Below are 12,306 nucleotides of genomic sequence, written 5' to 3' on the forward strand. Positions count from 1 at the left end.
GCCTAGCCGCGTACGGGACCCCGAAAACCAATCACCGCCTTCAGGATTTCTAAGGGTGTAACTTTTTGATTTCACTCTTCACTGCCTATCACAGTTTCGGAGGCCATGGAATGCCCAGGTGGCACAACCCCCCCCCAAATGACCCCATTTTGGAAAGTAGACACCCCAAGCTATTTGCTGAGAGGCATATTGAGTCCATGGAATATTTTATATTTTGACACAAGTTGCGGGAAAGTGACACTTTTTTTTTTTTTTTTTTTTTTTTTGCACAAAGTTGTCACTAAATGATATATTGCTCACACAGGCCATGGGCCTATGTGGAATTGCACCCCAAAATACATTTAGCTGCTTCTCCTGAGTATGGGGATACCACATGTGTGGGACTTTTTGGGAGCCTAGCCGCGTACGGGGCCCCGAAAACCAATCACCGCCTTCAGCGTTTTTAAGGGCGTGAATTTTTGATTTTACTCTTCACTGCCTAACACCGTTTCGGAGGCCATGGAATGCCCAGGTGGCACAAACCCCCCCCCAAATGACCCCATTTTGGAAAGTAGACACCCCAAGCTATTTGCTGAGAGGCATGGTGAGTATTTTGCAGCTCTCATTTGTTTTTGAAAATGAAGAAAGACAAGAAAAAACTTTTTTTTTTTTTCTTTTTTCAAATTTCAAAACTTTGTGACAAAAAGTGAGGTCTGCAAAATACTCACTATACCTCTCAGCAAATAGCTTGGGGTGTCTACTTTCCAAAATGGGGTCATTTGGGGGGGTTTTGTGCCACCTGGGCATTCCATGGCCTCCGAAACTGTGATAGGCAGTGAAGAGTGAAATCAAAAATTCACGCCCCTTAGAAAGCCTGAAGGCGGTGCTTGGTTTTCGGGGTCCCGTACACGGCTAGGCTCCCAAAAAGTCTCACACATATGGTATCCCCGTACTCAGGAGAAGCAGCAGAATGTATTTTGGGGTGTAATTTCACATATTCCCATGGCATGTTTGAGCAATATATCATTTAGTGACAACTTTGTGCAAAAAAAAAAAAAAAAAAAAAAAAATTTGTCTCTTTCCCGCAACTTGTGTCGCAATATAAAATATTCCATGGACTCGACATGCCTCTCAGCAAATAGCTTGGGGTGTCTACTTTCCAAAATGGGGTCATTTGGGGGGGTTTTGAACTGTCCTGGCATTTTATGCACAACATTTAGAAGCTTATGTCACACATCACCCACTCTTCTAACCACTTGAAGACAAAGCCCTTTCTGACACTTATTTTTTACATGAAAAAGTTTTTTTTTTTTTGCAAGAAAATTACTTTGAACCCCCAAACATTATATATTTTTTTAAAGCAAATGCCCTACAGATTAAAATGGTGGGTGTTTCATTTTTTTTTTTCACACAGTATTTGCGCAGCGATTTTTCAAACGCATTTTTTGGGGAAAAAACACACTTTTTTAAATTTTAATGCACTAAAACACACTATATTGCCCAAATGTTTGATGAAATAAAAAAGATGATCTTAGACCGAGTACATGGATACCAAACATGACATGCTTTACAATTGCGCACAAACGTGCAGTGGCAACAAAATAAATACATTTTTAAAAGCCTTTAAAAGCCTTTACAGGTTACCACTTTAGATCTACAGAGGAGGTCTACTGCAAAAATTACTGCCCTCGATCTGACCTTCGCGGCGATACCTCACATGCATGGTGCAATTGCTGTTTACGTTTGACGACAGACCGCCGCTTGCGTTCGCCTTAGCGCAAGAGCAGGGGGCGACAGGGGTGCTTTTTTTTTTTTTTTTTTTTTTCTTTATTATTTTTTTGCTTTTTTATCTTATTTTTAAACTGTTCCTTTCATTTTTTTTTTTTTTAAATCATTTTTATTGTTATCTCGGGGAATGTAAATATCCCCTATGATAGCAATAGGTAGTGACAGGTACTCTTTTTTGAAAAAATTGGGGTCTATTAGACCCTAGATCTCTCCTCTGCCCTCAAAGCATCTGACCACACCAAGATCGGTGTGATAAAATGCTTCCCCAATTTCCCAATGGCGCTATTTACATCCGGCGAAATCTAAGTCATAAAATGCTCGTAGCTTCCGGTTTCTTAGGCCATAGAGATGTTTGGAGCCACTCTTGTCTCTGATCAGCTCTATGGTCAGCTGGCTGAATCACCGGCTGCATTCTCAGGTTCCCTGTTGAGACAGGAGAGCCAGAGAAAAACACGGAAGACGGTGGGGGGGGGGGGCATTCCCTCCCACGGGTTGTAAAGGCAGTCTAGAGGCTAATTAGCCGCTAGGATTGCTTTTACATGAAAGCCGACCGCTGGCTGAAAAGAATGATACCAAGATGATACCTAAACCTGCAGGCATCATTCTGGTATAACCACTCAAAGTTGTGAATGGCGTACCTGAAGACAAAAAAATGGTTAACAATAAAGCACAGTAAACAATAAAGTATAAATAATTACATACCTGAAAAACAAACATGATAAAACATAATAACAATAACAATAACAATAAAACACTGCAGAATAGAATACAGTAAAAAAAGAGCAGAACAATAGAGAGAGAGAATAGAGAGAGAGAACAATAAAACGACAACTATTTTTTTTTATTTTATATATATTTTTTTTTTTTTTACACTTTTTTTGTAACTAACTTTTATAACTGTAACCGGTTCCAGGTTCGGGTCTCTCAAAATGCGATGGCATCTTGGGAGACCCTGTGAAAGTGTGCCTAGTCTGTGCAATGCTGTACCCTACGCTAATACTCAACTAGTGTATGGTAGCGTTCAAAACATTCACCAATGCAAAGACCAGGATTGTCAGGACAGAAGGGACAATAATAGCGGGTGTCACGCCTATATCCGCGTTTGCTGCAGACACAACATCTTTTTGGGGGGGGTTCGTTGGGTAGGGGTACTCGGGAGCACATAAAAATGCCTCTCATGCAGCCGACTGCATTTCGTTGGGGGATGTGAATGGGGGAAGTACGGGCGCTGCAGAAGTGGTGGGTTCCCAATTAGGATTGGCGAATGCAGCAGGAAGGGCACTATGGGCACGACGGGCCTGTGTTTGTCTTTTTGGTGGCAGCGGGACACTACTTGTGCTTGTCACCTCACCAGCTTGAACTGCACTTATGGGACTCGCCACGTCACCAAGTGTTACTGCAGTGCTGGTTTGACTACGACCGGGGTGTACTAGGCCGCTGGTGCTTGCCAGTTCAATAAAAAGCTTCCAAAAAAACTGTTAGCGATCGCAGGGATCAGGCCTGACTCTGCAAACGCTGCAGTTATGCGTTTAGTGTTTTGTAAGTGACAGTGATCGATCGATACTGCACTTGGGTGGGCTGGACTGGGCCGGGCGGAGGGGCAAAACGCAGGTGCTAGCAGGTATCTGGGTTGATCCCGCTAACACTGCGTTTTTGGGAACCCTAAACTGCTGGGGACGCTAGTATAGATCTGATCTGATCGGATCAGATATTGATCCGTTCAGATACTATACCACTAAAGGAGGCGTATGCTGCGTGCGTGGGTGTTAGTGGTACTGGCGCTAACCTGACGCTGCCTGGGGCCGGTGCTTGCTAGTTCACCAAAATGCTACCAAAAAAACTGTTAGCGATCGCAGGGATCAGGCCTGACTCTGCGAACGCTGCAGTTATGCGTTTAGTGCCTTGTAAGTGTCAGTGATCGATCGATACTGCACTTGGGTGGGATGGGCTGGGCCGGGCGGAGGGGCACAACGCAGGTGCTAGCAGGTATCTGGGCTGATCCCGCTAACACTGCGTTTTTGGGAACCCTAAACTGCTGGGGACGCTAGTATAGATCTGATCGGATCAGATATTGATCCGATCAGATACTATACCACTAAGGGAGGTGTACGGTGCGTGCGTGGGTGTTAGCGGTACTGGCGCTAACCTGACGCTGCCTGGTGCTTGCTTGCCAGTTCACCAAAATGCTACCAAAAAAACTGTTAGCGATCGCAGGGATCAGGCCTGACTCTGTGAACGCTGCAGTTATGCGTTTAGTGTTTTGTAAGTGACAGTGATCGATCGATACTGCACTTGGGTGGGCTGGGCGGAGGGACAAAACGCAGGTGCTAGCGGGTATCTGGGCTGATCCCGCTAACACTGTGTTTTTGGGAACCCTAAACTGCTGGGGACGCTAGTATAGATCTGATCAGATCAGATATTGATCCGATCAGATACTATACCACTAAGGGAGGCGCATGCTGCGTGCGTGGGTGTTAGCGGTACTGGCGCTAATCTGACGCTGCCTGGGGCGACGCATATCACCGCCGGGCGATCAGGGGGCTAAACCTTTATTAGGTAATAAACGGCGGGTGCCCTGACACTATAAAAAATAAACGAACTAACCTGCGTCACCCGTAACGGTTATACGGTGATCAGTGGTGAAAGGGTTAACTAGGGGGCAATCAAGGGGTTAAAACATTTATTAGGTAGTATATGGGGGTCCCTGTCACTATAAAACGCTGACGGCGAACCTAAATATTTACCTCACTAACTAGCGTCACCAGCGACACTAATACAGCGATCAGAAAAATGATCGCTTAGCAACACTGGTGACAGGGGGTGATCAAGGGGTTAAAACTTTATTAGGGGGGGTTAGGGGGGTACCCTAGACCTAAAGGGGGGTGATACTCACTGTCCCAACACTGTAACTGTCACAAACTGACACTATGCAGTAATCAGAAAAAAAAAAAAAAAAAAAAAAAAAAAACCTGCTGGTGTCAGTTTGTGACAGGGGGGGGGGGTGATTGGGGGGGGATCGGGGGGCGATCGGGGGGGGGATCGGGGTGTTTTGTATGCCTGGCATGTTCTACTGTGTGTGTGTGTGTTGTGCACTCACATTGATGTCTTCTCCCCTCGGCGCTGGAACGGAAAATACCGAGCCGAGGGGAGATGACATCATTTCCTTTGCTGCTGTTTAGCATACAGCAGCAAAGGAGTGTTCCCATTGGCCGGCGGCGATCGCGAGGGGGGGGCCACGAACGGATGGCCTCCCCCTCATCTCGGATCGCCGGGGAACAGAACGGGACCGCTTCGGGCACCGGGGGGGGGTCCGATCGGACCCCCCACCCGCGAGAGGCAAATCACGTACATGTACGTGATTTTGCCTGCCCGTGCCGCCTTGCCGACGTAAATCGGCGTTAGGCGGTCCTTAAGTGGTTAAATACTTGTCACTGTAATTTCATATTTATCACATACCTGACGAAGGGGTCTTACGTGACTCCGAAACATTGCACTACTCTTTTGATGTGATCATGTATTAAATAATTTGCTTGAACGCTTCCTTGTTGATCCACGGTGTGCTGACAAACATTTTCCTTATTTCTTCAGTGTTGTCACATGAAAAGATATAATAAAATAACAAAAATGCAAGGGGTGTACTCACTTATGTGAGATACTGTATTTCTAAAGGTCCTATTGACATGAAATGGTCACCACATGTTGGCAACAATCCATGCAATCCATACATACAAAGAAACCAAAACAAATAAGTTCAGAAATTAAGTTATGTGTAATTTCTGAACATCAAATGTCCTCTATAAATGGCTCATGAACTAAGCATGATCTTCCAAGGCTTTCTGTAATGTCATTCTGCTTGTCATGTGTTTTCATTCAAAATTCTGGAAATTTACCTTTTTAAGCATTTTAGGTATGCCTGTCAGAACAATGTAGGATCCGGGTCTGGGCCTTCTAGGAGTAATGCAAAGCATGACAAAATCCAACTCAATAAAGCTACAAATTCATTAAAAGTTCCCAAGTCAATGAATTTAACACACCTGAACTTTTTTGACTACTTCATTATTGTGGGAATTTCAGATGTTCCAGAAATGCAGGTCCCAATCTTCCTTATAGTTCTCTTTATCTATCTTATCACTTTTGGTGGTAACATGACCATTTTATCATTGATTTGCCTGGACCAACGACTTCACATTCCTATGTATTTCTTTTTGGCCAACCTCTCCATTCTGGACATGGCTTCCTCCACTGTGACATTATTTAGGATTCTTGCTAGTTTCATTACAGGGAACGCCATGATTTCATACCAGGCTTGCATACTTCAGTTGTATATTTGGGCATCGTTAATTGGACTTGAACTCTTGATATTGACAGCCATGAGTTACGATCGATATGTGGCCATATGTAATCCACTGAACTACCACATGGTCATGAATCATAGAGTGTCGGTTCTTTTGGCTGCAGTCTGCTGGTTGTGGGCTTTTCTTGAATGTCTACCACACACTATTATTGTTTTTAACTTTTCTTGCTACAAATCTAACAGGATTAACCACTTCTTTTGTGACATTCTTCCATTAAAGAACCTTACTTGTAGTAGCACAACACTTTTGAGTCAACTGATTCTTGCTATTGTGCTCTTCCATTTGTTTTTCTCCTTCCCCTTCACTTTCATACCTTATGTTTTCATAATTACCACAATACTGAGGATCCCTTCCAGTGTTGGCAGACACAAAGCCTTCCACACATGTTCTTCACATCTGACAGTAGTCATCCTTCTCTATGTGGTCCTTCTCTGTCAGTATATGACACCAATCCAAGAAGCTCAATTGAACTCCAATAAACTTTTCTCTCTGTTCAACACAGCTGCTGTCCCAATGCTAAATCCATTGATATATAGCTTAAAAAATAAAGATGTGAAGTTAGCACTTAGACGAGAAGTAAAAAAAGTTAGAGCATTCTTTAACTATGATAAGCTAAAATGACATATTAAGGGGCTATTGTGAGGATAGAAGTATGGTAGCTGCAATTATGTTAACCAACTTTGTTTTAAATAATGTAAGTGACATTATTTTTTTATCCTTATCCTTCCCTCACTTCTTAGTGGGGCACTGACCAGAACATGCACTGAACTTGCAAACCAGAAATTTTACTTTCAGGACTTATTCTGAGTCAAATATTGACTACGCAATAAAAAAAGGGGCGTATGGAAGACTACACTAGAGCTTGCACTTCTTAGAAATAACAAAATATCTATGGCAACTCCATTATATTTACCTTTATAATTTAGCAGCCAAGATTAGAATACTGGCTACGTGCTATACTGTCACAGTTAATGGGGTGATCAATTTAATGAGAACCCTTTGAATATAGGAGACTGCTCATGAACATACACAAGAAGACCATCGCTAATTTCATACTTTTCTAAAAACTTTTTAAGCTCTGTACAATAGTACACACCACAGCATGTCCATGGTATTTGAGTTTGAAAGATTCTTCCACCGCATTGACAATAGCCATAGTAAGATATGGGTCATTCATATATTGACTGAACATTAGTTGTTATATAGATAACATCCTATGATTCACTGAAGCAAAATAATTAAATTCATGGTAGTCAACTATTAAGAAGGCATTCTGAGCCAACATAAAACCCATACTACATAAAATGTGCTAAAGTAGGTTTGAAAACGATTTTATAACATATCACGTGCAAACAATAAGTAAAAATTTTAGAGATGCAGTAAAATGCAAAAAAACAATGGATCTAGAAAACATTTTGACACCCAACTCCAGAGAAATTGTTTTTAAAATGTTGTTGTTTTTAGCGTGAAGTGGCTAAAATCTGATAACTTTATTTAGTTGTATATGTCATTACTTTGGAGATTTGTTCTTACTTCATACCTATTTTCATGGGAATCAGAGAGAACTGGAAGTGAGGGGGGATTTCCCTACATTCTGTTTGAAAGGTTTCAAACAGAATAGGAAGTGAAAAATAAAATATATGTGTTTTCTTGTAAAATTAGAAAGTTCAAAGCTTTTTTATTACTCTCTCTTTTCCAACAAAAGATATTTCCCCTCACTTCCTGTCCAGGGGATGAATATAAGACAGATCAGGAGCAGAAAAGAAATATCCTCTATGTGTACACAGACATTTTAAGGAGTGACACTGCCTGGGTTAAGTAGAATGGTGCAACTCCATCACAAATGTAAGCTGGCTAACGTGTATTCATTTAACACTGAATGTGAAAGCTATAATAATCTTAACATTTAAAGCTGAGCTACAGGCAGTTATTAAAAGAAAAAAATAACAGTAATGAATGCAGTTATGTATATATTTAAAAAGAAATCATGTATTTTAAATGGAACAAGTAAATATCTGAATTTGACTTGTGTCAAGCCTTTTATAATACCCTGTCAAGCAACACATTTGTGATCTTCCTCATTTTACTCGGAACTTGACTGCTGAATGTTCTCCTCCCCGGCCCCTTTTTTGCATCGCCATTTTTCAAAATTTAGGCGTGTGCAGATACACTGCTGGCCTCTGACATTTTTCTAGAACCTAGCAGAGACTGGTGGTGCAGGTTTTTTAAAAAGTAGTTAAAATACTAAGTAGTAGCCATTTTTAGAAGTACAAGTTTTATTCTATATTGTGTTATTCCTTATGTTAACCGATGTGTCATTCCCAATAATTTGATGTTACTATTCACTTCCCATTACCTAACAGTAATAATTAGTAGGCCATCTTGACATACAGTACAATGTTTATTTAATCATGTATACCAAAAATATACTAAATGTATACTATTACAGGTTGTATCATTTTTACTCATGTCATATCCTCATATGTATTCATACTTCAATGTTTATTAGATAACTATTTATTAAAATGCTTTGGAGACTTACATAATAGCCAGTGAAGAATAAAAATATGTTCATGAATACTTTGCTTAGGTGGAGTGCCTTTTGGTCTTAATGTAGTATTTTATTTTTGTAGATACACGGTATTGGAAATGTATATGCATCAGCAGTATCTTAAGAATTATAATTACGAATAGTCCTATCACCAAGGAAGGACTAGCCTGGAGAGGAATATAGCACTGGACCAGTACTAATAAGATATGCTGGTCTGGTGGCACTGAATGGAGATACATTATGATTCAGACATTGATTAGACCCGGAACTGTAGTATACCTGTTCCCTATTTAGGCCTGTGATCACATTGTCTGGCAGAGTGAAGTCTGTAGGCTCCAATTACCTTTGCAGTTGTCATATAACTGAACCAAAGAGACACAATATAAATAGATGCTGGAAGGTCTAAACAGGTTTGTTATAATAGACAATGTCTTTTAGGCGCACTCGCCTTTTACCAGCCCAGCAATTTATGAGGTTCTATGGCGCAATCTGCATGGTACACATTCTTTAACTAACAGAAATCCATCTCCCCCATTAAAGCGCTAAACCTGACCAAGAGTCACACATCACCAAAGTAAATCAAATGTTTTACAAATACAGTAAGAAATGCAAATTGCTTATCCAACTTTCAGTTATAGACATTTACTATTTCATAGAGAGGCTTAAGCATTAACCACTTCAGCCCCGGAAGGATTTACCCACTTCCTGACCAGGCCATTTTTTGCCATACAGCGATGCGTCGCTTTAACTGACAATTGTGCGATTGTGCGACGTTGTACCCAAACAAAATTGCTATCATTTTGTTCCCACAAATAGAGCTTTCTTTTGGTGGTATTTGATCCCCTCTGCGGTTTTTATTTTTTGCGCTATAAACAAAAATAGACCGACAATGTTGAAAAAAAAAGCAAGATATTTTACTTTTTGCTATAATAAATATCCCCAAAAACGATATAAAAAAACAAATTTCTTCCTCAGTTTAGACTGATATGTATTCTTCTACATATTTTTGGGGAAAAAAATCTCAATAAGCGTATATTGATTGGTTTGCGCAAAAGTTATAGCATCCCCAAAATAGGGGATAGATTTATGGCATTTTTATTACTAATTTTTTTTACTAGTAATGGCGGCGATCTGCGATTTTTATTGGGACTGTGACATTGAGGCGAATGGATCGGACACTTTTGACACTATTTTGGACCATTGACATATATACAGCGATCAGAGCTAAAAATAGCCACTGATTACTGTATAAATATCACTGGCAGGGAAGGGGTTAACACTAGGGAGGGCGATCAAGGGGTTAAATGTGTTCCCTCAGTGTGTTTCTAACTGTGGGGGGGTGGGACTGCCTGGGGGAGGAGACCGATCGCTGCTCCTAAGTACTAGGAGCAGACGATCTGTCTCTACTCCCCTGACAGACCGGAGATCTGTCTGTTTACATTGACAGATCTCCGTTCTGTCCTTCTCAGGAGCAATCGTGTGTAGCCAGCGGCCATCGTGGCCATCAGCCATGCGCATTGCGTCCTATGTCACGCGGTAGGCGCTCGCCCCCTATACTCCTCAAAGCGCCCGCTGTACAGCGGCGATTCATGCAGGAGTGTTATTCTGCCGCCGTCTAACAACGGTGCGTGGTCGGTAAGTGGTTAAGATAATGCAAAGATCATTAAGGACACATTTGAGCATAGATCATATAGGTAGGTCACCAAGGGCCATGGACTATTATGTCTGGATTGTAAATGTATATCATGCCTGCCATTCATCTGGGTCCTTAGTGTGACTTCCCAGCTGTTCCAAAATACAATAGGGTAGATTTACAAAGGGCATATAGACTGTGCACTTTGCAGGTGCAGTTGCACTCATTTTACCCAGAGCTTAGTGAATATTGTGAAGCTTCACTTTGTAAAGAATACCCAATGAAATGCAAGTAACACATAATTGGATGATGGAAATCAGCAGAGCTTTACCACATTTACTAAGCTCTGGGAAAAATTAGTGCAACAGTCTATTTGCCTTTAGTAACTCTACTCCATTGTTTGTGAAATTAATAAACTGCTGTGGGTTCATTCAGTTTGCACTGCTATTTTGAAAAAGCCAAATAAGCAGAAAAGTGATTCTTTAATCAGGTTTTTGAACAGAGAACAGTATCCAGCTAAAGGTTAAGTAGTGTGTATTTTTAGGAAGTATAGATTTTGTTATTATTGTAATGTTTACTTTCAATTAATCCTTCATTTGAATTTCATATGTTTTTATGGATTTGCATAAAATATACACATTTGTAGATTAACCACTAGAGGGAGGCCTTTTACTTTAATTCAGGGGTGTCAAATTCAATTTAATCACGGGTCGCATCAGCATTATGGGTGCCCTCAAAGGGCCAGTTGTATCTGTAGGACTATATAATTTTATCCAGAGCTTTTTTTTCAGAAATTGGGTGCAGGAACTCAACCATGCCTCCCTGCCGAACCACAACAAATGGTGGGTGTGGCCATTTCACAGTGTGATGAACAGTGTGAGGATGTTAAAGGGGCAATAAATAAGAAGAGTGCATTATGTGCAGCGTTCAGGGATGCGCTACATACTGAGTGCAGGATTCAGGGGTGCGCTATGTACTGAGTGCAATTTCAGAGGTGACCAATACACAGTGTAGAGTTCAGGGGCGTGCTGTGTACAGAGTGCAGGGTTGAGGAGTGCACTACATACAGAATGCAGGGTTTAAGGGTGTGCTATGCACAGTGTGCAGGTTTCAGCATTCTTTCACAGGCTGTCCATTTCTCACTTCAACCCCTCCTCGGTTCTGACCTCTGAACACAGAGAAAGTCTGTGTTTACAAGTGACAGTGGTGAGCAGGGAGCTGGGCCAGAGGTAGTGGAACAATAAAAAAAATCCCTGGGTGTGAGGGCCACATGAAATGGGCTGGTAGGCCTTGTGCTTGACACATGTGCTTTAGTTTGTCAGCTTGTTTCATTAAAGTGTTTGTAAAGTCTTGTTTAAATAACAAACATGGTATACTTACCTGCTCTGTGCAGTAGTTTTGCACAGAGCAGCCCAGATCCTCCTCTTCTCAGGTCCCTCACTGGCGCTCCTGGCTCCTCCCTCCTGCCGGGTCCCCCCAGAGCAAGTAGCTTGCAATGGTGGCACCCAAGCAGGTGAGCTCCCATTCTTGGGCTCTCTGTGTCCATATACACATGGACCTGCAACATGGCAATACCCCCTCCGTCTCCTGATTGGCTCACTGGCTTGCTTACTGGCTGTGATTAACCACCACCGTGTCATATATATATATATTTAATAATTGTTTATAAAAAATATATATATATGTTTTTATAAAAGAGTAGGAAGTGTACAGAGATAAAATTATTTATATGAAGGATTAATTCAATGTGCAGCAGCAAAGGAAGAAATGAGTTATTCTCCAGCATGGATCAAGGGCCTGCTCTGTTTGCCAATCTAGCAGCAATCAAACCTACATAGATATCAAGACCTACAGCAGAGATTTAAAGAGTAACTCCACTTTTGCTGAGAAGAAAGCTATCAACTCTGGGTGATCAATGCAAAATGAAGGTATTTGTACAAACGTTGTTACATGTTCCTGCATGCTTCTGCTCTGAAGAAAAAGCTGATTGTCTATTTTTT

The 12,306-nt window shown here is 41.4% G+C and overlaps 1 protein-coding gene across 1 annotated transcript; it reads left to right on the forward strand.

The window, feature by feature from the left end:
* The first annotated feature begins 5,786 nt into the window (after positions 1-5,786).
* Positions 5,787-6,743, forward strand: LOC141107190 (olfactory receptor 5B12-like). Its single transcript, XM_073597930.1, has one exon. The coding sequence runs from the start codon at positions 5,787-5,789 to the stop codon at positions 6,741-6,743; it is 957 nt and encodes a 318-aa protein (XP_073454031.1).
* The last annotated feature ends 5,563 nt before the right edge of the window (positions 6,744-12,306 follow it).

The sequence above is a fragment of the Aquarana catesbeiana genome, linkage group LG09 (genome assembly GCF_042186555.1).
Source record: "Aquarana catesbeiana isolate 2022-GZ linkage group LG09, ASM4218655v1, whole genome shotgun sequence".
Taxonomy (NCBI): Eukaryota; Metazoa; Chordata; class Amphibia; order Anura; family Ranidae; genus Aquarana; species Aquarana catesbeiana.

Coding starts and splice junctions, on each gene's coding strand:
- LOC141107190 (XM_073597930.1), top strand. CDS start 5,787: ATGAATTTAACACACCTGAACTTTTTTGACTACTTCATTATTGTGGGA.